Source organism: Corvus moneduloides, chromosome Z (genome assembly GCF_009650955.1).
Source record: "Corvus moneduloides isolate bCorMon1 chromosome Z, bCorMon1.pri, whole genome shotgun sequence".
NCBI lineage: Eukaryota > Metazoa > Chordata > Aves > Passeriformes > Corvidae > Corvus > Corvus moneduloides.
This window is the reverse complement of record NC_045511.1, coordinates 11,267,432-11,293,447: the sequence shown is the minus strand read 5'-3', so window position 1 is coordinate 11,293,447 and position 26,016 is coordinate 11,267,432. Positions and strand designations below refer to the sequence as shown.

Genomic DNA, 26,016 nt, shown 5'->3' with positions numbered 1-26,016 from the left:
TCCTTTTCTACAGCAAAAAGGTTTACACGATCTAGGGGAAAAGGGTCAGTCGGATCAGGCGAGCACTACTGGTGCACGAGCCTGTGTACCTCGGAACTCTGATGTAATTAATGTTGTGTTGCTGCTTTTTTCTAAAATTGTAGTACCTGCTGTTTTTAAAAAGAGTTAACAGCTCTTTTGCACTTAACATATGTAACACTAGAAAACAGCATGCACTCCAACAAGATGGTTCAGTATTTCATGTTTACTTAGGTTTTAGTTTTGAAAGTTTAAAAAGTTATACATTTAGAAAGAAGCATTTTTTGCCATTCAGCTTTGTCAAAAGAAATTAACAGGAAGTAGGCACATCTTTGTTAAAGAACAGGACTTCATATCTTACAATGGTAATCAACTGGTAAAATAAAATTTAGCTCAAAGTTTGTATTCAACACTCACATCAAGACAAACATGAAAGATCTTTTTTTTTTCATATTGCACCACGAAGATTAATTTTTATCCATTACCTAGTGAGTTATATTGCACATGGACAGCCCAGGTACATCCATGTTACCGAAAAAATTACAATACAAAGACAAGTTAACTCCAACAGGAGTAAATTTGGGGATACAGAATAACACACTTTACCAGTTTGTGTATCTGCATAACCTGCCTCACAACTCTGGCAGCTCTCTTAGTGAAGTTTCATTTCAGAGCCCATTGGCAGTTTCTAGTGCAATGCTAATGAAAGGTCTGCAAGATCAGTAGGAACACGTGAAGAAAGCAATTCCAACAACAAGATCTACAAAGCATAGGAAAGTCACACAACAGGAAACTGGGTTCAACTAGGTTGTTAGTGTCCCTTTGTACTCCTCCCACTCCCTATAAAAATCTCAGTTCAATCAGAAAACCTTTGGCTGTCAAAATTGATCTACCATAAAAATGTACTTTATTTAAAACTACATCTATTGTACACTTCTGCCAGTAACTTGCTTTAACCTCCTGATACCAAAACTAAGGACAAACCAGGGTTGTCTTAATGCACAAGAGAGCCAAAAAGGTATATAAAAAACTATTTTGCATCTTTACACCTTGCACGTGTTGTCAGAATTACAAGTAGCAGATAGCATTTATAAACAGTTTAATATATGCAAGTGATCCCAAACCAACTCCAGATGAGGAATTACTACAATTTAAAAACCTGTGCATTTGTAGTGTTTATACAAGTGCAATACATAATAATTCCAAAATAAAGAGTAACAAAAATGAACACACTGATTTATTCAGAACATCAGAACCAATTCTTACAATACTAAAGACAGGACTTTTTTGTAGGATTTGCAGCTGGTCCCTCACGTTGGCATCTTAAAAGTTTTGGGTTTAAACTTCCGATACTAACTTCCACTTTGGAAAATCTTCCCCTTTAAAGTACACTGATACAGCCAATGTCCCTACAGGGACCTTCTACGACACTTGAGGATAAAGAAGTGAAGGTGTAATTTGTACCTATCTACTAGACAGATCTCACAATCACCCAGTTCAGAACACAGTTACAGCAGTTCTGGGGCTTAAAAGTTTCTTCAGATTCTGTGAATGTGAATTTCTGGACTGCAGCCAGCTGGCCAGGATTTAAACTGTTCTTGTATCTATAGCTAGCAGTTTCCCATGGATAAAATCTCAGCCATTGGCAAGAATTTCCATCAGCATGAGGAGTCCAGGTTTCACTGTTCACAGTAATGCCTGGGTTTCCAGCCTCTTCCTGGGGGAGCAACCTTTGAAACTATGTAGGACAAGAAGATCATTTTGAAGTAAACATTAAGTCTTGAACGCAAAACTAAGTATTTTATGACTGTTTATATCTACTAAGTGCTAGATGAAAACAAAACCATGGCTAATTATATCCAATTTAAGAGAGACTAAGGGTTTTCATGCAAGTACTACCCGTGATTTTAATGTAAAAGGTTCAGGGTTTTTTTCTGGAATGCTGCAGAAACCATTAAATGCAGAACAATTTTTATTATGGGTAATTGCAATCTACTCTTGAAAACCTTTTGAAAGTTAGCATTCAAATTGTCATGATCAGTTTTCAATGCTCAACGGAGCTAACTAATTCAGTTACATTAAATAGCAAAGTTTTCTATAAAAGTGCCCTTGGAAAAACTAGAAACCTATGTGTGTAGTTTTCACTTCATACTGAATACTATATAGTATATCCTAAGTTAACCTGATAACCAGCTGTATCAAAGTATTAACATGCATGTTAAAAAACGGTCAATTTCAGATTCTGGAACAGCGTGAAGGCTGTGCTCTTAACTACAAGGACATGTTTATAAGGAAAAGGATTCTCAGCCTGCAGTAGCAGTGGGGAGCTGCTGTGCTGCTACCACACTAAGATAACATGTGCAGACGAAGAGCTTCCTCACAGCAGCATTGCTTCTTCACAAAGCAACATTTTGGTTTAGCCCATGGGATACCACATCTCCTCAGCATTAAGTCCCCTGCCATTGTTATGGACTCAATCGTTTCACTCACTGCCCACAGAATTTTCCCCCTCAGTTCATGACAGAGCACCTGGCTGGATCTGCATGCATTTAATAACATTTTCTGTTAAAAGTAGTACATTGTAACGCATCAAAGTATTCTTCATTATTTTCTGTCAAATAAGGGGGAAGAAACATAGCAGTTTTAACACATTACTGTTAAGAGATGTTGATAGGTCGGAGTCACAACTGTAGAGGGTGACCAAGAAGTCATATTGAGATCACTGAACTAGTACGTGTATGTTAACTTACAGTGCATCAGATATATGTATAACCAGAGGAAAAAAACAAGAAGGTCCATCTAGCTTAAATGTTATAGGCAGCCTATTTTGCACTCAAGGTAAAATGTTACAAACACTACCCAAAGAGCATGTTATTTCCTGTACCTGTGTTATGCTATTGGACAGCAGGCAATCAGAATTCACTCCAGCTTCAAAATAATATACAGTAACTGCCCATAATAATTTTAATCCCCATGCAAATTGCATTCTGTGGCTAGCTTTTTCAGCGCCTTAGTTAATTTAATTTGATTATAATTGGAAGCATCTTGACTATGATTTAGGCATGCTTATTGCTATAAAAGAAATAAGCCCATCTTCAAAATTATTGTGCAAGTATTTTAATAAGATTTGCACACATCTCAAAAAATTCTATTGTATGACTCCCTGGTCTTGGAGTTACATCAGCTGTGGAAGAGTCAAGCGAAGAGTTCACTGATGAGGTAAGGGATGTATCTGCAGATTTTCCTTGAGCATCAGCATCTGAATCTTTTTGACAAGATCTGTAGTTGCTCACAGAACCTGATCTCTGTGGAGTTGCAGTCCCAGACTTCGCTTCAGTGATTTCATCTGGGGACAAGAGAAGAGAGAAGGAAAATGAGGTATTAGTATCAAATTGGTTCTAGGTAGAGCAAGTATCTTCCCCTTCTCACACTTCTTAATCTTGTCTTTAAAGTCTTGATTAATAAATAAACAGCTTTTGCAAACTGTATTTGATACAAAATAAAAGCTTATATACATAGTAGCACAAAGCAAATGTTCTTATGCTAATTCTTTCTGTACTCTGAACTGTACTCCAGAACTATTTACATCTTGTTCAAACCAATACTAATTGTATTTTTCATGAACTGATTTCAGCAGCTAATTGTTCAATTTAGGTTACTCAAAACAGAAACAGGTCGGCATCATAAGATTAAGCTGAATAGCAGTTTGTAGATGGTTTTTTCTACCATCTACTTTTACCCTATTTTTGATCTCTTTTTGGGATTTATACATTGTTATTATTTCTATTTTTATGGTAACTCATTAGCACATTATAATTGTTAGTATCTGCATTAATTTATTCTTCTCTTTTGAAAGTTTTTCACCATTGAATGTTCTACATTTGGTCTGCAGCAACTTATGTTTACCCTCACTATGAGGAGAAAATAGTTTCATCTTAATAGTAGTGTTCTGCTGAAGCATCTCTAACTCTTATTTTACATGCTGAACATTAACTTGTGTCTAAGCTGGCTCCCAGAAGGTTATTTCAGGTGAAATGACAGAAAAGGCAATCTCTCCTGTTTACAGAAAGCTACCTTAAATTACAAATTGTTAAGAGGAATAGAGAACAGTTAACCATGGTGGAGAGAAGGAATGTCAGATCAGTTTAACTGTTGGAAGAGATATGACAAATCTGTGCCCTTGCATATTTTCTCAAAAGTGGAAATCAGGATTATAGCAGGCTGCCCTCCCCCAGCTGCATGGCTCTAAGCAGTCCAAAAAAGAAAAAAAATCCTTATTTCCGTGCAACGTTTTCCTAGGCATGCCATCTACACCACTGGATCTAAGTAATTTTCCTTTAGTCTACTATGCCCATAAACAAGCCTTGTGCTCAGTCTCTATTAGCTCCTCTGTTCACTTCATTTAACCAGGCTTTGTATACTCTGTTACTGTCACTCCATAAAACATATTTTTGTACAGGTTAAACTAAATGCTTTCAAGACTTTAGCTACTGCAAGCATACAATTCCTACCTTGAATTTTAGCTACTACCAGAACTGATGGGTTAATTTTGCCTTCTATCTGATATCTCAGTGCAATGGGGAAGAAAGTTAGAAAAGTGAGAAAACTCACGGGTAGGAATAAACAGTTTTAAGTAATGGGGGGGAGAAGTGATGCAAAGGCAACCACTCACTATCTCCAAAGCAGACTGCCCAGCCGGTCTCAAGGTTACCTTCCCCAAAATCCCTTTCTTTGCTAGGCATAACATAATACAGCATTGAATGTCCGTCCCTCTGTTCAATCTGGCTCAGCTTTGCAGAGCTGTTGTTCCCCTCCCAACACGGCAGTGTGGAAAAAGAAAGGCTGGATACTATGCCAGTGCTGCTCAGCAACACTCGTGTGTTATCAATACTGCTTTAGTCACAGATCCAAAACAGCACCATGCAGGCTGCTATGAAGAAAATTAACTGCATCTCAGTCAGATCCAGTACAGCAAGGTACAGTCCAAGTCAAATTTAAATGCCTAGATGTCAAGCTTTATCTTCACTAGAAAACACTGTTTGCATGCTTAGTTCAGATCTAAATTAATGTTTAAATTTGGGGTGAGGCTCCAAAGGCAGCTTAAGTTGATCCCAATCTCATTTCCAACAGTCCTGTCCCCCTTTTCCATTACTGGTATTAGTTCTGATGAAGACACAAAATGGAGCTCTTCAGGAGCTGATATAGCTTAAAAGCAATTATTTCAGGGATGCAGCAGCTAAGCTTCTATCACAGGAACACTAGTGCAGGAAGGAATAAGGAAACACTGATACAGATTATAATCGTTTAAAATAAAAAAGGGCCAACACTTACTTCATGTCTAGAGTAAGTAAATAAAGACATGTTTGCAAGTAGAATGATTTCCCATACAACTCAATTAACTTAAGGAACTCTTCACATACCATCAATACTACGGAAGTCCAGTAAGTATGTTCTGCTGTCTACCTGATACAACTGGAGATTCATTTTGGAATATGCACTTGTTACTGGATTCTTCCTCCGAACACGCAGATAATATGGATTTACAACCTAGTATGAAAGAGATATGAGTCAGTTAACCAGAACTGCTTGAATATCACAGCATACTGGTTTTGCCCTTTCAACTCACTAGTGTTTATCAAGTGATTTCTGATTTCATTACCTGTTGGATTTGAGGGTTCTTAGGGGTTTTTTTAGCCAAGAGAAATACATTCCTACAGCCCCAACAGAAAACTTTAGCAAGACTTTTTTTCCTGTCAGCATATACAGTCTCCCCCAAAACCCATCTGGCACAGCACACAGATAGCACACACCCATGAGACTGATGCCAGAACATGAAAAGAGTTTCAGACCTCTGGGCTATATAGTTACAAAGCTCAAACCAAAATGCATTCTTGTTTGCTGTAAAGGTCCTCTATTTTGTTACCTTCCATTCATAATCCAGTTGTTTAATTGCTCGACAAACTTCAGCCATGATATCATTTGGTCGACTCTGACTGCGTATTCCCAAGTGCCATTTAGCCCTTCTCACACCCTGGTGTTTTGACTTCTGTGGATTCAGCTCATCAAGAGTGTGTCGAGGACGTGGTACTTCAGCTACTAAGAATGGCACCCGTTCAGGGTGAGGGCGAGACAGGTGGTGATCATCCAGAAAAGAATCTGGTGGACTTGTAGCCAAGTAGAAGTCTTTGGCCTCATTCATTATTCTTCTGTTATCTATAATGAGGTGGTAAGCAACAGCTAGAGGGTCCTGATGATTTCGGCTGTACAGACAACTTAGCACTTCCTCTTCAGTGCATTCAAACTTCTCACACACTTCTTTTAAGGCTTCATCATCAATCATGGTAGAGCTATATGATGGGTCTTCAGGAAACAAGTATTTTGGAAGGTCCTGCTTAAACCATTCATGCTCCCTGGATTTAAAAATAAAAACTTCTGAATATATGTAAGTAAAGAAAACATTTTTAACAGGAAATTCTTTTAAAATATAAAATTAATTTAGTCTGTGCAGGAAGAATCATGTGCCAGTCCAAGACCCCTTGTAGCACAAACACTAAAACAGTACATAAAGCAATCGCTGCCGACACAAGATTTTATTAGACATTTTGCAGGAAACTGAAAAAAACGTTTTTTGCTATCTCACAAACCGCTTAGGGATAGGAATCAGGTGGTTACTTTCTCATTTATGATTTCATTCCCTTCCTCCTCTTGTTCTTTTGACTGTTCTGCTACAGAAAGGGCTGACACTTCTGATTCCCTCTCCTGGTCCCTCCTAGCAGCTGCTTCATTCCTGACCAGATGAGAGTCCCTTATTTGCTTTGGTTGCTTATTTTTAGTTACAGGAACAAATGATATAATTGAAAGCTGGGTTTCTGGCCTAGCGAAAGTGTCTGTTGGTATGTTTTCAGACCCAGAAATCCCCTCTTCTCCTTGAGGGTGCTGATCAGTATTGAGCAGTGTTCAATACAAGCAAGCCAGGTCCCAGCACAGCACGATAAGCTGGGCCTCTTTGGGATAGCAAGGGCATCTTTCTTTCAAACATTCTATCACTTCATGATAGAATGCCATTTCTAATATGTCCTACCTGCCGATTTTCTCCCACATGCCTTGCCACCCGTAAGCACACTGCTGTGAGGCCTGGGAGATTTTCCAAAACAGCTTGGTTTAGGCTTTTTGGAAGATTACCATACTCCTAAGAAATACCAGTATAAATATTTTGACTGCCCAAGGACGGTCAAGGTACAGAAGTTATGGCAATGAGGGAAGAAAGGTCATAGAAGAATGTAGTGAATTCTGTACTTGCTCCACAGAAGAAAAAAATCTTGGACAAATTGTCTCCCTGAGATGGTACCCAGAGGAGAGTAACAGCTTCAGTACAGAGGCCAGATAGCAGATGAAGCTCAAGGCCAATGTTCTAATAAAAAAAAAAAACAAAAAAAAACCACCCCACACACTAAGCACTACAAAGCACAGCAAATTGCAAAAAACAACGCAAATCTTCAACATGTACAGCAAAAAATGGAACATGGAAGAGATCAGTGTTGGGGTTTTAGTTTAGTCTGTTTTTTTTTTTCTCTGTTAAAGGAATTTTCTCCCATATGCATGTTGCTAGGGGACAAATAGCTGTACTTAAGAAAGACAAAAGGTGAGCGGCGCGGACCTGGCTACTCCTTTGTCTACACCTGGGTGTGGGGTCAGTTCGCTCTGAGCGTCCGGGGAGAGAAGCTGCAGAGAAAGGAGCTGCTGCTTCTTTCTTTTTGGCCGTTCTTTCTTCCTGCTGGAAACAACGCCGGGACCCCAAAAGCCGCTTTCCCTGCCCTGCTGGAGACCGAGCTGTGGCTGCCCTGCTCCGCTGCTGCTTCGAGCTTTCGCTACGCTGTAGCCCTGCTCGCCCTGCCTGCCTGGGCCTCCGTGGGTTTTTCCCATCTGGATACATCTCGTCTGCCACCCGGGATTTGCGTTCGTCCCTGCCGTTCCAGCCTGCTGTCCCTGAGAGCCCGGGATCAACTGCCCAGCGGTTTGTGAAGCCTTTGTTCCATCCCTTCCCGGGATCCCAGGGCACCAGAGCCGCGGGTTTCCCGAGCTCGCTCCGGAGCGCCCCCTGCAGCCGCGGGGGAACCATCGCACCTGCCCTGCTCACCGGGAGCCGCCAGCGCCCCTGCCGGCTGCGAGCGGAACTGCACCCGAGGGGAAATAGCCTGACAGCCGAGAAGGCTGGCACTGGGTTTGTGATTGCTGTTACTGCCGTAGTTGTTGTTGTTTTGTTTGACTGGTTATATACATATATATATATATAGTAAAGAACTGTTATTCCTATTTCCCACATCTTCGCCTAAAGGCTCTTGATTTCAAAATATAATAACTTGGAGGGAAAAGGGGTTATATCTGCCACTTCAAGGGGGGCCTCTGCCTTCCTTAGCAGACACCTGTCTTTCAAAACCGAGACAATCAGCTAAAACAATATTGGGAACAGAAAAATCAATATTCTGACCAACAACCCTTACACAATTTATAATTATTTTATCTAATATGGTCTGTTCAAATCTGTTATTATCTCAACACCTTCAAGCCCCACATTGGGTGTCAAACAGAACTGCTATGGTTTAACCCCATAATTACAGCAACTAAGGACCACACAGCCGCTTGCTTGGTCCTCTCCAGTGGGATGAGGGGCAGAATCAGAAGAGTAGAAGTGCAAAAAACGTGTGTGTTGAGATAAAAACAGTGTCATAATTAGAAATTTCTTTTTAAAAATTCTAAGGAAAAAAAACTCCAAAACCACGAGAGGTGACAAGGAAGCCCAAGAAAGACAAGTAATGCAAAGAAAAACAATTGCTCATCACCAACTGACTGATGACCAGCAGACCATCCCCATCAGTCTTCCTCCAACTTTCACTGCAGAGCATGACCCTGTATGGTATGGAATATGGCTGGGGTCAGCTGGCGCAGCAGTGTCTGCTCACCCATTCCTTGTGCACCCCCAGCCTGTTCTGTTGGGACAGTGTAAGGAGCAGAAAAGACTTTGGCTCTGTGCAAGCCCTGCTCAGTAGTAACTACAACATCCACTTGTTATCAAGACTGTTCTCAGTACAAATCCAAAACAGTTACTGTGAGAAAGTTCACTCTATTCCAGCCCAAACCAGCACAGTGCAGTAAGCTCTACTCAGTATGATCTCAAAACCACTGTGCCTCAGCACAAATGTGCTGAGCAAAATATAGTTTAATCAGAAAAAACAGTTAATTTGGAAGCAGAAAAATGTTTTCCCATACCACTACAAGGCTCAGCCCTAGCTGGGATGACAGAACCCAGAGGAATACTTTGTAACTGTTCATGGCACCAGGCCTTTCTCCTTGCATGCACTTACACACAACCCCTAGAAGAATTAAGGTATTCAGTTAAACTCAGTTTGTCCCTTAAACTGTGAGGTGACATGTCACATGAATAATAGGACAGAACTGTTTTGGATTCAAAATCCATCCATGTTCTGTTAACCAACATTTTTCAACATTTGTTTCACACCACTTCTTTGCCACACACTATTTAACACAACTGAGGAAAGTTAAGTTCCCACCCACTCGAGTCTTGTAACACTTACTTCTCGCAGTGCTTTGATCTCTGCAAGGAAGTACTTCCTATTGTAATAAAGTACTAAGGGATAAGTGTGTCGTGTTTTTTGTTCCACTAAGAAAATATGAACATTGCTGATTTCCTAACTTCCAACCCTAAAAGAAGCATCATTTTCATTATGGTAGTATAGCAACATTCTTTCCTTAAGAGCTTCTTGCAAAGAAAATTAAGATGCTGAATAAAGTACAGTTCTCTCAGCTACCTTTTTTTAATTTGATCCAGTGCACATTTCTCAACACAATCAATTTCTCCAGAATCTTCTCTTGGAATCTGGGGCCCATGACGCTTCTCTTTACCTACAAACTCTAACTTACCAGTACTTGGTGAAGTAATTACTGTTCATACACAAATTTATGCCAGTGTCTTGAAGGTAGAAATTGCTGTCTTAAATGTGGAATATTCAGAGTCTTAACAAATGACTTTTCAGAGCCCGAAGAAATACAAATAAAAGCAGTAGTTATCAGATTACATAGCTTCCTCAGACATTTACAGTAGACAGCACTAGTTCCTAACAGCAAATACAATTTTTTTCACCTAGAGAAGTCTATATAGTGTAATTTTTGCAAACCATTATGCAAGTAAACAGTTTTGCTATGGCAGCCTTATGCCTAAAGCGTCTCAGAATTTCCATATATAATATAAATAATTTGTTTTACTATGATCTCCAATAGATTCTTCATTGTCCACTGGAGATCAGCACTAGCAGAGCTAAAACCAAGCCATCAGAAGCTGAATTTTTGATCTTGGTCTAGAAAACATGGACAAGCTGTATGAATAATTTCTTTGTTCTGCATATTTGTGCTATTGTAATTCCAGTATCTTATGATCAGACATCAGCTGGTATTTTACCTAATGTCTCTGATTGTTGCTCTCTTCATTGGATCCACTTGCAGCATGTGCTTCAAAAGACTAATTACAGACGGATTCAGGTACTGAGGGGTATAAAAGATACCATCACATATCTTCTTAAAAAGGGTTGGCACGTGATCATCATCAAATGGAAGCGTTCCACATAACAAAGCATAGAGAATAACCCCACTGCTCCATATATCTACTTCTGGACCTGCATATAACCTGTGAAAAAATTAACTATAAGTGATTTGTGTTAAATACATTTAAATATTTTTTCCTCTCATTTTTCCATTGCATCACAGTAATTAAAAGCATGTGAACTTGGGACAACTGATTTGCAAGCACTGTACCATTTCAGTTCTATGCCATGCCTCCCTGGCACTTCAGTATTCTTCCCTTTATAAAAGGTAACAGGGCACAAGTACAGAGCTTTTCCTCTCTACCATGTAACAATAATCCACAATGCAATTTCATACAATGGCAAACTGAAAGAAACATACATCTACTACTAAGAAAGCCCATGCTATATATTGTTATAAGGGTTTTAGAGGAATCTGTGCAAAGTCTCCCCCAAACTGTGGCTGAAAAGTTTAAGACAAGTCCATATAGCAGAATGTGTCACATATTCTGTGCCACTGCCTGAATAAAACGGACATCTGGCCTCCAAACAAAAAGAGGGAATATTAGGGTAGGTAGCTGAAAGCAGATTTGACAATCACAGTTTACAAAAAGGGAAGTTACCTCCAGACTAAGTATCTACTCTGAAGCAGATATTTCACTGCTACTCAACTTCACCACAGACTTTGCCTGTAACTCTGCACCTCTGCTTCAAAGATCTGAGCTGTACATGAGATTTTTAAAACAAATCAGGCAGAGCATACACAATGGATTTGGGGCATTAGACATCACCTCTACCTTAGGGGAACTATTTAAAGCTAGTTCACATAAGCTTAGAACACTCATGAAAAATTATCAATACAACTAACAGCCCTCAGTTTCTCAGCATCAAGCTTGTCACCTGAATTAGTTTCGTAGCCTTTAGAATCAAGCAGCAAAATGACTGAAGTACATGCACACATGTATCCAATATAAAAGAAACTACCTTCCAGAAATTACTTCTGGTGCAGCATAGTTAGGGGAACCACAGCTTGTTCTTAAAAATTCTCCATCTGACATCATATTTGATAGACCTGAAAGTGTATAAGAGTAACTACTAAAAATTCAGGGAGCAAAATTATTTCACACTGCATATACCACCTAGAACAAACTACCTGTGATTCATATTAGAAAATTAACAAATTTATTCCAGTTAAGAAATGACATTGCTTGGAATTACAGAATTTTTACATGAGCATGCCACATAATCCTCCATTCATTTTACCAGAAATCTGAGTAACATCAATCCATTACTGCCCACAGCCTAGAGATATTTGAGAACATAACCATTCCTAGACCAGAACAGTTAAATTTGGATGACACAGGCATGACAGAGAACAAAGTTGCTCTAAGGGAGATGAAGCAGTACAGCAAGACAGGATTTTGGTCATTGGCATTTCAGAAGCAAATTAGGTTTTAACTTTCTTGTTAAAGTGGAAAATGCTACCACAGAATTTCCTAAAATTCTGTTAGAGGTTACACAGAACAAGGAAACTGAGGAGTAAACATGACTTTACCACAATTTACACCCCTACACTATGCACCTGGTTCCTGCATCACTGCAGTTTAGTAGTTTGGTTTTCAGACACTCTGTAAGCACAGAAGTGTGCTTTAGAACTAGGCCACCTGCATTCACCAGTGCTCCATATAGTCTAACAGCTGTAGAAAATATCTTCTAGTTTCCTAAGTGGAGGCTGCATGATCAAGATTACCATAAGCCAAAGAACTCAGTCTCCAAGAAGGAATTCTGCCCTTTCACCAGTCAGCAGGGAATGTGAAGAGGAAAGAGTACAGCTTGGCTAGCTTTCACATTCTAACACACAAGCTCTTTTATTAAGCTCTTGTTTAACACACCAGTCATGATTAACTGAGTGCTACAGTTTTGCTGACACTAAGTTACAGGAAGATATTTTTGTAAGTTACTGTACTTCATTTCTTCACCATGTGAGCTATTTCACCCAAAGCATCTTCTACACATGAGAATCCAGTATGATTCCCAGGGCCCATATAGTCAAACACTATACCTTTAAAACATACTTAGAATACTCAGCATTAAGAATACTCAGCATTACCTAACACCTTCCATTGAAGACTTACATGAGCAGGTATTATCCACTATGTCTACACGAGATCTATCATGACACAGCAGTATGGATACGTTACTATGCTTATGTGGTGAGGTTTTCCTGACTCACATGATTCCAAGAACTAGCTGCAAGGCTTCTCTGCAGCTGTGTCACCAACAGCTAGCATAAACAAATCTTCTTCACATCTTCAAAGATTAAATTTAGAGCAATTTAACAGGACTAGTGTATTTTTCTATAGCACTGTAGTTTCTTAAAAATGATGAATTGCCCCTGCACTGTCCTTTTTTTATCTACATTTTACAGGTGGTGAAACAGACAAGGACGGAGTTTGGAAGAAGAAAGGTCAGAAACTTAGCATTTTAGAGAAAATATTGTTTAGCAAAACCAAACTAATCAGTTCACAATTTCAGCCAGTCACAGAAAACACCTCAGAAGAAAGCATGAGAGGAAAACAAGTTCAGTAAGTATGCAAGAACATTATTTTGCTTTACATATATATTGTTTGTGTTCTTCTGTTGTATCACATCACCAAGATACTAAAGTATACGTATTTTATTTAATATTTCCTATTGTTATTAACAGGATCTAACACCAGAAATGCAAACATATTAAAAAAAAGCAATACTTACCAAAGTCAGCTATCTTGGCATTCATGTGTGCATCAAGCAGCACATTTTCAGGCTTCAGATCTCTGTGTACTACCATGTGCCTGTGACAGTAATCCACACCAGAAAGGATTTGCTGGAACAGACGTCTACTTTCCTTCTCATCAAGCTAAAACAGACAAAGATTTTAAATAATTAAGAGACAGTGGAAGTTAACTTGTTTTTCATTTTTACTAGCTAGAGGAAATTTTCCCATGACCTAAACTTATCAATTATACTTATCATTTGGTACCTTATACAGCAGATTATCAGAACTTGTAGCAAGAAGCTTTGTATCTTACATAATTCTGTTTGTACCACAGTTCTAAAATGATTAAAACAAAACATACCCATTTACTCAGAAAGTCACTGAAATTTCTTAATCACACTTTTGAAATTGGGTTTGGCAGATGTTACATACTCACTAGCTAGAAACATTAGCACTCATTTAACTTTGTCCAACTGGAGTATCAGCAAACTTTGATGTTTAAGAACAGCACAAGATTTAAACTGGCAAAAGCTGCTGAAATGCAGCACAGAAATTATACATTTCAGATGCTATTTATGCGATCAGCAGCTAGTCCCAAACAGCAGACTTAACTGGGCATTTCCTACAAAGACCCCTAATCCACATCAGTTTGTCCCAGCAAGTGAAGTATCCTATATATCTAAATGGTCTGTAAAAAGTGACTTCAGATCTTTCACAGAAGTAGTTCTAACAGTAGAAGACAGTAATAAAGGCATAATGGTAGCTTTCCATTATAATGGAATATATTGAACAAACAGTTTTCAGCTACTCCAACTGAGTACATATCCATCTGTTTTATTCCCAGCCACCGTAAATTAACAGATTAGTAGACAGGAAAAATGCTATGACAAAGTCACACAAAGATTTGAAATGTGTTAACATGTAATCATTTGTACTTTCAGATAAAAGCACATTATATGAAATATATATTAATGGATAGCAGCAAAATTAAAACCAAATACAAGAAAATACACCTATATTTAACAAGGTGTAACCAGTACCCCTTGCTCCCAGCCCTTGATAATGTGGTTATCTTAATTAACTCCACTTTATGAGGCAAGCAGCCATTCTGTGACCATGCAAGTCATGTGTTCATGCCCTCTCCCTCATTATCAAGCCCTGGAGGTTCTGTGAAGCAAGTAGACAAATCAGTGTTTTTCTTCCCCTCCCTACCAGAGTCAAGATTCCTGGATGCCAGGCTGAGTATCTGCTTCCTTACCAGCCTTTAGTTTCAAGGCACACAGCCATGGATGACTCTGTCATGGCATATGGAACTGCAGCAGCAGCCAGAGCAGTGTCTCTAACATCAGTTATGAGTCCTAAATGGGAATGAAACCTGTGACTTCTTGGTGGCCACAGACACCTCCACCATCCTCTGCTTCCTCTCAGGACTAAGTGACTTGTGTTCTTCCATATGATTTTCAAGGCTAGACTGTGATTGTTATATTGATATAGCAAAATATGTATTAGGATTTGACCAGATCTACAGAAGGTCTAGGTGAATATATATCCCAAGTCAGGTGGTGTTAAAAATTCTGTACTACACTACTTATAAACTGTACTACATTGATTCTCACAGAAATCCTGTGACACTCTAATAATAAATCCTGTGCTACACTAACCATAGTATTCTTTTGAGAAAAAAAACCCTTTAATTGTATCATTCTGATAAGGATACCCAAAAATAACCTGTCTGTCCCCCCAGTGTAGGGTGACAGAAGAATGTTGCAAATGCAATAAGAGAACCCAAGTCACTGATTTGCAGAGTTGGACTACTTCTTACCCTTCCATTTTTACAGATATAATCAAACAGTTCTCCTCCTGAAACATATTCCATCACCATGAAAATGTCAGTGGGTGTACTGATGACCTGGTACCTGATAAGAGAAGGTATCTATTAGTCTACACATTCAGTCAAACACTAGTTACATTTAGTTAAAACCGAAGTTGTACAAATAATCAGATAAAAAATATACTTTAAAATAGTTACCAATCTACAGCTACTGGAACGACAGTATTTTTCAGAAGCTTTCTCCTCTCTTTTCACTGTGTGATGCCACCATTGCCAAGACTAGTAGGAAATTTGTAATCCCCATCAGGAATATCAGTCCTTGTTCTTTCAGAGGTAGAAGTGATTTCTGTAAGACTATTTACAGTGCTGCCCCACCAACAGCTTGGTGTAGTGAAAAAGGACTTCAAAAGGACTTTGCTAGTATTGCAATAATACATGCTTTTCAACATTAATATGCAAAAAAATTCACTTGCCATAAATAAAAAATTGTACTTTCAGACTAGGAAAAAATTCCCCTTAATAATAATGAATATTAGCATTTAGGAGTATTGATCTCTGGTTATTATATTTTTATCGTTCTATTTCAATTAAATTTTAAAAAAAAACTACCTTTGAAGCTTTGAAATAACAAGTTTAGGGACAAACTCACAATTTAAGAGATTTTGATTTTTTTACCTAAATTTTTTTTAATTTGTTCCCTTTACAGCAAAAGAAAAAATTCTCTCCATAATTCCCTGAGAAAGAAACTGTCATCCGAAATCTGCTAAACTGTCTTCAGTTTAGCAACACCACAAGCACACATTGCTCTTTCATCCTGGTATGTCACTTGGTGCACTGACACTTTCTATTCTGTTCTGGCTATAGGTATGCCCTTTGAACTCATTCATAGATTAACTGAAAGCACCAGCAATTTTGCTGACAAATCAGCTCAACAGTCTTACGAAGACTAAACCACTGAAAAAGTGCATGAGTTGATCTCACACAATGTAATTTAGATTCAGTGTAACAGCTGTTGCTAAATTAAAGGGAGTGCATAGACATGGCATCTGCCAGTGGCAAGGGGGTCTTAAGACAAGATTCTACCAATAAAAAAACCCACATCATGACTAAGACAGTGGAAGTCACCCACACTTTGGAGGTGAAGGTTATCTTAATAGGAAATTAGAGTCAAAAGAAAATCAATGTTACTTATAATTTATTACCACAGATGAGACATGAGGGGTCTACTCTGGGACATAGTTAGTTGTACTCTGAAATCTACTGATGAACTATTGATCAACTAAGAGATGTAATCAGGCACATTTTAAATACCACATTTAGACAAAGGGTAGCCGCTATATTGAAGATTCCTGACATAGCAATCACATTTATCAAACTGTACATCCTTAATTCTGAAAATCTTGCAGAGCACCACCTACACTGAAAAAACATGTATCACTGCCCAGTACAGCACTAAAAACATTGAGAAAACACAATAAACTTACTACAGAAATTGCCTCTACACTCTTGTTCTTAGTAACTCATTTTCTAAGCAGGAAAAAAAAGATCAAATATAAACAGAGAAAGAAAAATGAAGCAGGCAATAAACCCAGAGATAACTGCCACCAGAAATACCTGTCCAAACAATGTCTAAGCAAAGATCTAATGGAAGCTCTCCAGTGAAGATCAGCTTTGTGAAAACACATTACAGAGGGCACAGCTGCATATTTTGAAGCTGGTCACTTTTCTGATGAGATACTGTTTGTAGTATTGCCCTTTAAATGTACTTCAGATCAGTGAGAGCAAAAAGAGATTACTGCCCAAGTAAATTTGATTATAGTAAGCAAAACTTACAGCTTAATTATATGAGGATGCCTGAAGAGCTTGAGGTTCTGAATTTCCCTGCGGATTTTTCCTACAACATCAAGGCTGCGAATCTTCTGTCGATTCAGGATCTTCACGGCAACTTTATGCCCAGTTAACTCATGTTTTCCAACTGCAAGAAACAAGGAAGTATTTAGTCAGGGCTCTCAGTTGCTCAGTAAAGACATTGTTTCTCCTTTCTGAATGTAACCAAGTTAAGACACTAGCATTCCACATACCCCCATTATCTTTTGGGGAGGCTGAAAACCGGATGGTATGGAATTTCTCCAGCCCTACTCCAATTTGTCCCACAATTCTACCAGTAGAATATGTATATATGTAAGAAACATCTTAAACCTAAGCCACAGAAGTCTTGCAGCATGACATTTTTTGCAATATTGGTTTTAAAAAAAAAAAAAAAAAAAAAAAAGCAAAGCATATCCCAAACACTGCCATCCTTGCTCATTAGAGAGAGCATTTTCTCTCCCTGTGTAAGTCACTTCAAGCTTTTGGCTTACATAGCAACCCAGTCAAACATGTTTTCCTGTATCTCTTCTACTTTATCTGAAAGGATCACTCTTACTGAAGAAATCACTCCTATCCCTCCCTCAAGAAGCCTGTTCCAGCAATTGCTCTGAATTACCAGTATAAGTACCTGATCAGTTTACTTATAAAACATAGCTGTCCTTGAAGCTGACAGCTCCACAGTCTGTGCAGTTAACACCAGAGCTTTAATCTATTTAAATAAGTGGCAAATGCTACCGGAAATGCACAAAAAATAGAACAGAAACTACAAAAAACAACGCAAACATGCAACCTAGTGCATTCCTAGAAGTGGAAAAGAAACTGAGGACAGTTTCACTGTTCTTTAAACAGAGGAACTAAAAGTGTAAACTATTTCACAGTCAGCTACCCTTCTTAAAGTCCTTACCTTTGCAAGTGCTTTTGGGGAGTAGTCACAAAAAAAGTTCATCAGAATATTTTTCTTAAACCCAAAATAGGATCACAGATGGAACACCAAGAAGCTACGTATCTCTTTTACTAGAAGGCTTCACTATCTGCCTGGCTGCTGCATGCAGTGATGATAACAATACCATTCCTTTGCCATTTCTGGCATTCCTACCTTCTGAAGATAAACCAGATCCTCGAGACACCCACAGGGTTCATCCTCATCCACATGAGCAGACATTTGTAACACAACTGTGCTGAACACAATACTCACTGATTTGGGTGCCTACCTTCACTCGAGAATTTAAATAAACCCTGAGCTTCAACCTTTGTTAAAATATATCCATGGGAAACTATGATTAAACAGCAGTGATCCACAAAAATCTTTCTGTGTTCAACAGATAATCTGGATAGAATAAACAAACACCCATCAATCTGTAAATCTCATTCCAGCACAAAAGACCTTCCTCTTGCCTCTGTATCGAGCTAAAAACCAATGCAAGTGAAAAGAAGTTCTTAGCAGAGAGACGAAGATAACTATAAGCATCTGAATGATTATTCTTACAAGAAGACAGCCACCTGTAAAATGAAGCAGACTAAAATTCCTGAAGGGAACTGAACAGTGGATTACCCAAGACACCGAACCATCACAATGCTGCACTGATATATGTCTAGTACCTGAAAAAACAGAAGAGCTCTGACTAGGATGAAAAGACCTCCTCTCATTCAAAGGGGCCATTACCTAACAATGACCACAATAAACAGAGTGCTGGGCAGGCATATTTGCACTACTGAGGAATGCAGGACAAAGCTCACATCCATAGCAAGTTCTAGAGAGACCACAAAGCAGTGACAGGTGAGTGCCCAGAAATGCAAGAGACTTATTTGCTTTGAACCAGATCTACAATTAAAGTCATCACATTCCCTTTGCTTTCTACAAATGTGATTGAACTTTTAAAAGAACCAAACAAATTATATCACCTGTATTCAAACTCTCGGGAGTAAAGAATCATCATAAAAAATAAAAAAAATTCGAAAAGCAACTATTTTGATTGAAAAGTCTTTACCTATCCATAATGGGAACTGAAGTAATCCAGCAGTATTTGAAAAAAAAAAAAAAAAACCAAAAAAACCAAGGTTTAATCAGTAAGTTAAAATGTAACTTTTTTTTTGTTATCAAGAAACAGCTTCTTAGAAACCAAGCAAAAATCGGTTAAGACACATGAATCAGCATCCTCTTTTGCTGTACAGAGTACATTTAAGAAGGTGTTTAATACAGTAAATAACATATTTATTTGACCAAGTCTACAGCTTAGCATATAAATACACAGTTCTGATAAGCACTGGGTTATAAAATATCATTTTTAAGCCACTTTGTTTCATTTCTGATTTGCCAGTCTACCTTAAACTAGGATTAACTTAGCACTCAGGAAAACATTAGAAAGTAATTCATTAGCTACAATCTGTGTTCAGTATGCAAGACACATAAGAAAAGAGCTGTTCAAAACAAATTTTTCATTCAAAGTAATTAAACAGTAACATTTGCAGTTGACTGAAACAAATTCTAGCTGTCACAGCCTTCAAGGCTGTGAGCCTCAAGCCTTAATTTTATTCACTGACTGGAAGAAAACAAGATTTTCTGTTTCTTCAACTCGACCAGCTTTGAATAAACTATTGTAATGAAAACATACTGTGGTTCAGTGCAGGTGCAGAAAGATCCCAAAAAGCGTATTCTCTTGCTTAAGACATTTCAAATTCAATCTCTATTTTTGCATTCCTTTACTTCAATTTGAAATTATAACAAACCTAGCCTTTTAAGATACAAGTTTCCTGGATACAGTTCAAGGTATCTGTTACCAGTAAAACAGCAGATACTAACTGGTAACAGGCTGCTGACACTTTTGAATTCAACATTAGGGCAGAAATGAAAGCGTCACCCTCGATGATAACATCATGTAGAAACGTAAGCAGCTAGTGTTGTCTTTCTGAAAACTACTTTGCATTACAGCTTGACAGAAGTTTCACCTATAAAAGGGAATGCACCCTCATCTTCAACTAGCCACCAGCCCTTCAAAAAAAGTACTGCAAAAAAAAGAAATTCGTTTAACAGACCTAGTACATCCCTATATTTATTTTCTGGTAATACCAACTGCCTTCGGGCTTCACTGTGGCTTTGCATAGCACCAAGATTTTCATGACAGTGGCAGAATCTCAAAGCAGCAGCAACTTATTTTTAACTGTAGATGCAGAGGAACAGTCTCTAACCTTGTTCGACAGTTCTTCAATTGGAAAAAAACCTGATTATGAGGCCATGTAGCCAAATACAACATTATCATGAAATACAGGTACCAGTCATTAAGTTTGTAGGGGGAAAAAAATCTGAAGAAGGCTATGTTGCATTTAATGAAACAATTCTGCAGGAGGTCAAAAAGCCAAGCCAAAGCTCAGAGGAAAGAAGTTTTTAAGAGTATGAGCTAAACAAATGTAAAAATAAAACCCAAACAACAATAGCTCATGCTGTGCAAAGCCATATTGGTGCACAACATCAGATACCATACTGCGCTGTTCATTTCCAGGTCTCCTACTGCTCCCTTGGCCCAGACCACCTGGTTTGCAGTCTATATAGACCAGTGTTGATTACCTAGATCTTGAGAGATGGAACAACTATTGTATATCTAGAGTCTTAAGTAATATCCCTCATATTCTCAGTATGGACCACTGAAAGACTGAGAACTCTTCCTTTTATGAAAGATAACTTTAAAACAAAAATACCTGGAAATAAAAGTTTGCATCTGGTTTCACAAGAAAACACCAGCAGTGTTTAAATAAAATTGACAAAAATAGGGATAGATGTTGTACACTGACTCATGCTGAAGTCTGAATATGAATCTGTCTCATACAATTGGTTAAGATTCAGTATTCTTCCACCTCAGCTTTTCACTTTGGTGGCATTTTAGCTTTGCCTAGATGCTGGCTAGGAACAGCCATCTCTGTGACTGCCCATGGGAGGCACAGTCAGATGAACCAAGTCCCTCAGAATTAATTCAGAGTGGCACAGCCAGGTGAACAGATAAACTGGACAGAATCACACCAGTGAGAACTACCAGCAGCTGAATTCATCTGACAGCTACAGGAGAAGACCTTTCACAATTACCAAGCACTGATTTTCCAGTTCAATTTTTTCAGGCTGCAACCACCACTGTTAAAATTAAACACTGAATATCAAGAAGCCATATGCCTGACCCCCCACATCACACAAGTTCAATGTAAATCCTAAATGAACTTTAAGAAGTGAACATATTTATTACAGTTTTTCACTTTACGTCAATTAATGAAACCACATCACCAGAGAAGGAAATGATGAAAACAGGAAAACAATTGCACATCTGGTATGAAATGAAGAAAATGTGTGCTTAAGAGGAAAACCAGTGCATCATAGATAAAATGTTCTTTATTAAGCACAGCTGAAGCAAGAAAAAAGTAACACAGTACATCAGATGGGGACAAGAAAAGTAGTACTGCAACAGTGCTCTCCTAAATTTAGGATCATACTACAACATTGATGGTATGACAATCTTAAGTCTTCTGCAGCGTGCTGGGTAAAAGACCACTAAACAAACACATCTTTGACCCCTCCCCTCAACCAGGTAGTCCCTCCACGAGGAAAGAGAACCTAATGCCTGTCTGCTACATTACCTTTTTTTCTCTCTATTCAAGGAAGTTCTAAGTTCCCACAGAAAAGAATAGTACCCCAGCAGCCAGCTGCAGGGTCACTGCTCCCAAGTGACTGGGGCTGTCCCTTTATAAACTTGACTTGAAAAAGAGACTCGAAGAGCTCTGCTCTCAAAATATTTTTTACTGCTTTCCTAGAACAAAACATCATCTGATTTCCTACACATTAGAAATTTATTCAGAACATAAAAGAGCTTGAGCAGAGGACAGACAATAGATTATCTACACTGAAAAAAAAAAAAAAAGCTGGGTTTTTTATACACCTATTAAGTTAACAAAAAAAAAAAAAAAAAAAAAACCAAAAAAAAACCCTGAAGAATACAACCTGAGCCTAACTCTACTCATTTGAGAAAGGATGTTTTTGATTTGTTTGCCCCAATATTTGAAGTTCTCAAGAAAAACACGGCAGGAACGGTGTAAACTAATGTACAGTCCTTCCACCTGTGGTGAATGGCACCATGGGGAAGTTCAACTTCTATTTTATTTCTACTAGCTTTCAAATAAGCAGTACGGCATCCACAGCCCTACACTGTAAAGTTTTAAAAATCTGAATTGAAAAAAAGTTTTGCTAACCCCTGGTTAAGCAGATCAAGCATAAAGTTTTTTCCGTATCTGCACATCAGCTATGTTACCAATTAATCCAACAATCCCAGACTCATCTTTTTACGCTTATTTCTATTTGCAGAGAGAGAAATCTTGCCTTCCTTGCAAGGGCATCGAGAGTTCGTACATGAGCATCAAAACGCAATATGAAACAGCTCGGGAGTTTAGACTCCCTACTTTCGCTACACGCCCAGTGCTGTTCTAAGCAAACGCAGCATTTAGCTTCCAGTGGTTATTTCCGCAAGCACAGACGAGGAAGCGTCTCTGCCCCAGCCACCGCTTCCCGCCGCGGGACCGCAAGTCCCACCCCGGCAACTCAGCCCAGGCAAGTCCCCGCTCCGAGAGGCGCTCCCGGACGGCCCGCCAAATGCCCCGCGGCCCTGCTCCCGCCGCTCACCCTTGACTTTCCCGAAGGTGCCGACACCCAGCGTGTCCCCCAGGATGTAATGCCCAATCTTCACCCGCCCGTGCTCGTGCTTCTGTTTATCCCCCACAGCCGCCATCTTGAGGCAAGGGCCGAGCCTGCGCATAGCGCCCGCCCGCGCCGCGCCAGAGCACCGGCAGGGAGGAGCAACCACAGAGCGCCCGCCCGCACCCGGAAGCGAACCGCCCGCTGACCGCCCTCCCGCCCGGCCCCAGGACGAACCACTGCGGCTCTCGGGGGAGGCCGGGCCGGCCCACAGGCGCCCGGGGGGGAGCGAGGCCTGCTGGGCTCCAGAGTGGGGTCGTGGCGGCGCGTACGGGGCTGCTTTCCTGGAGTGGCAGCGTTGCAGCGAGGCCGCCCTCATAAAATAGACCTCCGAAGTCTATATATTCCAATAAACTTGTAAATTAAATTTGTTTTTTCTCCTGAGTTCCTCCTCCCAAATTCAGACCCTATTACGGGAATACGAAGAAAAGAAGGAGTCTCTTAACTCCAGCTACCTTGACCACGTAACCTGCCCTCTGGCTTGTCTTGCCTGCCATTCACGCCACGCATTCACATTGCATTCAAGGCAGTAACCTGCCTTCCATTCCATGCATTGGATATTTTTTACATACCGAAGACCATACTTGTTCTATTGTTGACTATAACTGGATTAACTTTTTTAATTGCACTCCAACCCCGCATTGAAAGAAACCCATAAACCTGTAGAAAGAGTGACTATTGGATGGGTATTTTCAAAGGGAGAGATCATCAATTGAAAAGGAAGGTTACGGGCAACTCCCATGCCTTCCTTTCCCCAGTACGCCAGATTAAGTGAATGATTCAACCTAAAACGGTTTCTCTTGCCTACCCTACACACAGCTCCTGAATGTGTTTGCAAATAGATAAATACATTAGACAGCAAGAAATGAAAATTTTACTCTAGGAATAATCCTAAATCCGATCCAGAGAGCCTTCAGTATTACTTATATTACAGTCATTAATTTAACAGTTGGAAAGCAGTCTATGGAAAAATTGTGTATTTTAAGAAATTCCTCTATGCTAGTTGCACAAAAAATTTCATAGGGAGGCAACCTTGAGGGGTGTTCCCAACTCGTGGCAGAAATCTTTATACACTCACTCTGGAAAGGGAAGGGATGTATCTGAAATGTGTCCAAACTGAGCCCTTGTAGTATATAAATCACATATAAAAAGTGATTGTCAGATGTTTCTAGGTGAGCTGTGTCAGCAGCCTTTAGCTCAGCAGCTTTACTTAAGTTATTAGCACTGTCATTTGTGGGTTCCTTTCTCAGGAACTTCGCCACATCCTCACCAGTGCCAATTTCTGTCAGGAAACATTGTTCTTCACATCCTCAGGATGTTTTAACTTTGAATTGTTGAGTCAGGCTGGTCTCAGCATTCTTCAACACCAAAAGGCAGCATGACCCCCCTCCTCCATCCACCTCTGGTAACTTTTGCAAACAGGACCAAGTTTGAGCTGTTCTGCTCCACTTAGAGCATTCTGCTACACTGCATTAGTAACATTACACTACATTACAATAGAATTGCACAAGTTTTGAAGTGTAACTATAAAAATTATTTGGCCTGGTGCTAGATCTTTGGCTCTAAAAATCTTGTACATCACAAGTAGGAAACACACACAAGTCAGAATATACAAACTAGCATAACTCATGATCTGAGATTTAAGGGAAAAATATTTATTGTCAGGCTATCAAATTTCAGGGAGGGATTGGAGAGTAATCTAACATCAGGAAAAGAAAAAATGGCAAGGTCTCTTTGAAGCGATGCAAAAAGCATTACTTTAACCTTTTGGAAACATTAATTGCAGTATGAGGAGAAAATTATGTATTGAATATCACACTGCGAAAAAAATAATGGATTAGGCCATAGCTACCTGAAGAGGGAAAAATTGTATTTGGGAAGTCTGCACAGCTCATAAGTATCTTGATATCAAATGATTAAAAGCTATTTTTGGCTTTAACTCAAGCTGTTGTCCTGATCATGACAACACAACGAGAATTCAAAAAGTTCTACAGGTCTACACTAGAAAATGGTATCATTTCATGAATTACTAAGTAATCTCTTAATCTGTTAGATACCAGAGTGTTATAAACAAAGCTTGGACATTTTTTGGGTGGAATAAAAGTCTGCTCGTTTATTAAAAAGAAAACTAGGAGCAGAGACTCGAGGTAAGCCCAAATTCCACTTGACAACCCAGAAAAATAAACTGTGCAACGCACAGGGTGTTCCCTTGGACTCAGGTTCCTCAGGAAGACGGGGGGGCTGAGTCCCAGAGCAGTTTTTATAGTCTCTTTTGATGCTGTGATTGGTGCAGCTCAGATCCTCCCTCTGATGGCTCGTTGCTCGGGTCCTCATTGGTGTTCAGTTCCGTCAGTCTCTGGGGCATTGAGTTATTGGTTGGCTCCTTGACCAATAATCCCCCGAAGTGTTTACATCATGATTATTAGGTTATCTTAAGAACATTCTAGAACATTCTCCTCCTTGCTGTAGACCCACTACTTTCCCCCCCCATTAGTGTCCCCATCTAGTGGGCACATAGCAACATTACACCCCTACAATCGCAGTAACAGTTCACTGATTAACTGCATACCCCCACTCTTCTAACAAGCAACTTTTAACTTCTTCTCAACCAAAAAAAGAGAACTTTTTAACCATTTATTACAAGAGCATTTTAGAAAATGAAAATAAATGAGCTGTTAAAGTCAGATGGGAACTAGACTATAGAAGCTATTCATTACTTTTATATTTCCAGCCAAAACTGAGTATTACCAAAATAGTTGGTCCATTTGTATAGCAACTTTTATGCTTATATCACTGCATTCAGTTTTACTCAAAGCTCTTTGTCACACCTTAAGCATTAAGTTGCTTTAAAAAAAAAAAAAAGCATAGAACCTACAATAGGTAGTCTCCCAGGCTGAGTCAAATCAAGCATAATCTAGGCCAAGCCTTATAATAAGAACACAATGGATTAATAGTTTAATATTTGATGCTTATGTACAAGACATATGAATCTACACATCTACTTGAACTTTATTCAGCATGAAAGGTAATGAGAAACACTTTACTAATCAGCAGCAATGCTTCCTCCCTCATCTTTTGCATGTAAGAGTCATTGTCAGGTTTTTGCGCGCTAGCTCAAGGACAGGCCGGAGGTCCAGCCGCACCCGACTGCCCTGCGGCAGGCACACACACACAGAAGCGCAGGCAGACGAGGGTGCGCTCCTCACCCAAGGGAGCCTTC

The 26,016-nt window shown here is 39.3% G+C and overlaps 1 protein-coding gene across 1 annotated transcript; it reads right to left on the bottom strand.

The window, feature by feature from the left end:
• Positions 1–225: 225 nt before the first annotated feature.
• Positions 226–23,128, bottom strand: PRKAA1 (protein kinase AMP-activated catalytic subunit alpha 1). Its single transcript, XM_032096143.1, has 9 exons — positions 22,725–23,128; positions 17,036–17,177; positions 15,194–15,287; positions 13,368–13,512; positions 11,598–11,685; positions 10,493–10,717; positions 5,942–6,428; positions 5,439–5,565; positions 226–3,364 (listed from the first exon to the last, which is right to left on the bottom strand). Exons 1-9 carry the CDS (start codon positions 23,113–23,115, stop codon positions 3,120–3,122), a joined length of 1,944 nt encoding a protein of 647 aa, XP_031952034.1. The 5' UTR covers positions 23,116–23,128; the 3' UTR covers positions 226–3,119.
• Between the last annotated feature and the right edge of the window lie 2,888 nt (positions 23,129–26,016).

Bases quoted from the DNA above. Each gene is read 5' to 3' on its own strand.
- PRKAA1 (XM_032096143.1), bottom strand. From the start codon at position 23,115: ATGAGGGCGGCCTCGCTGCAACGCTGCCACTCCAGGAAAGCAGCCCCG. The intron at 17,178-22,724 runs GTGAGCGGCGGG...TGTTTCTTGCAG, and splicing joins CACCTTCGGGAAAGTCAAGG to TTGGAAAACATGAGTTAACT. The intron at 10,718-11,597 runs GTAGTTTCTTTT...ATTTTTTCACAG, and splicing joins CCAGAAGTAATTTCTGGAAG to GTTATATGCAGGTCCAGAAG.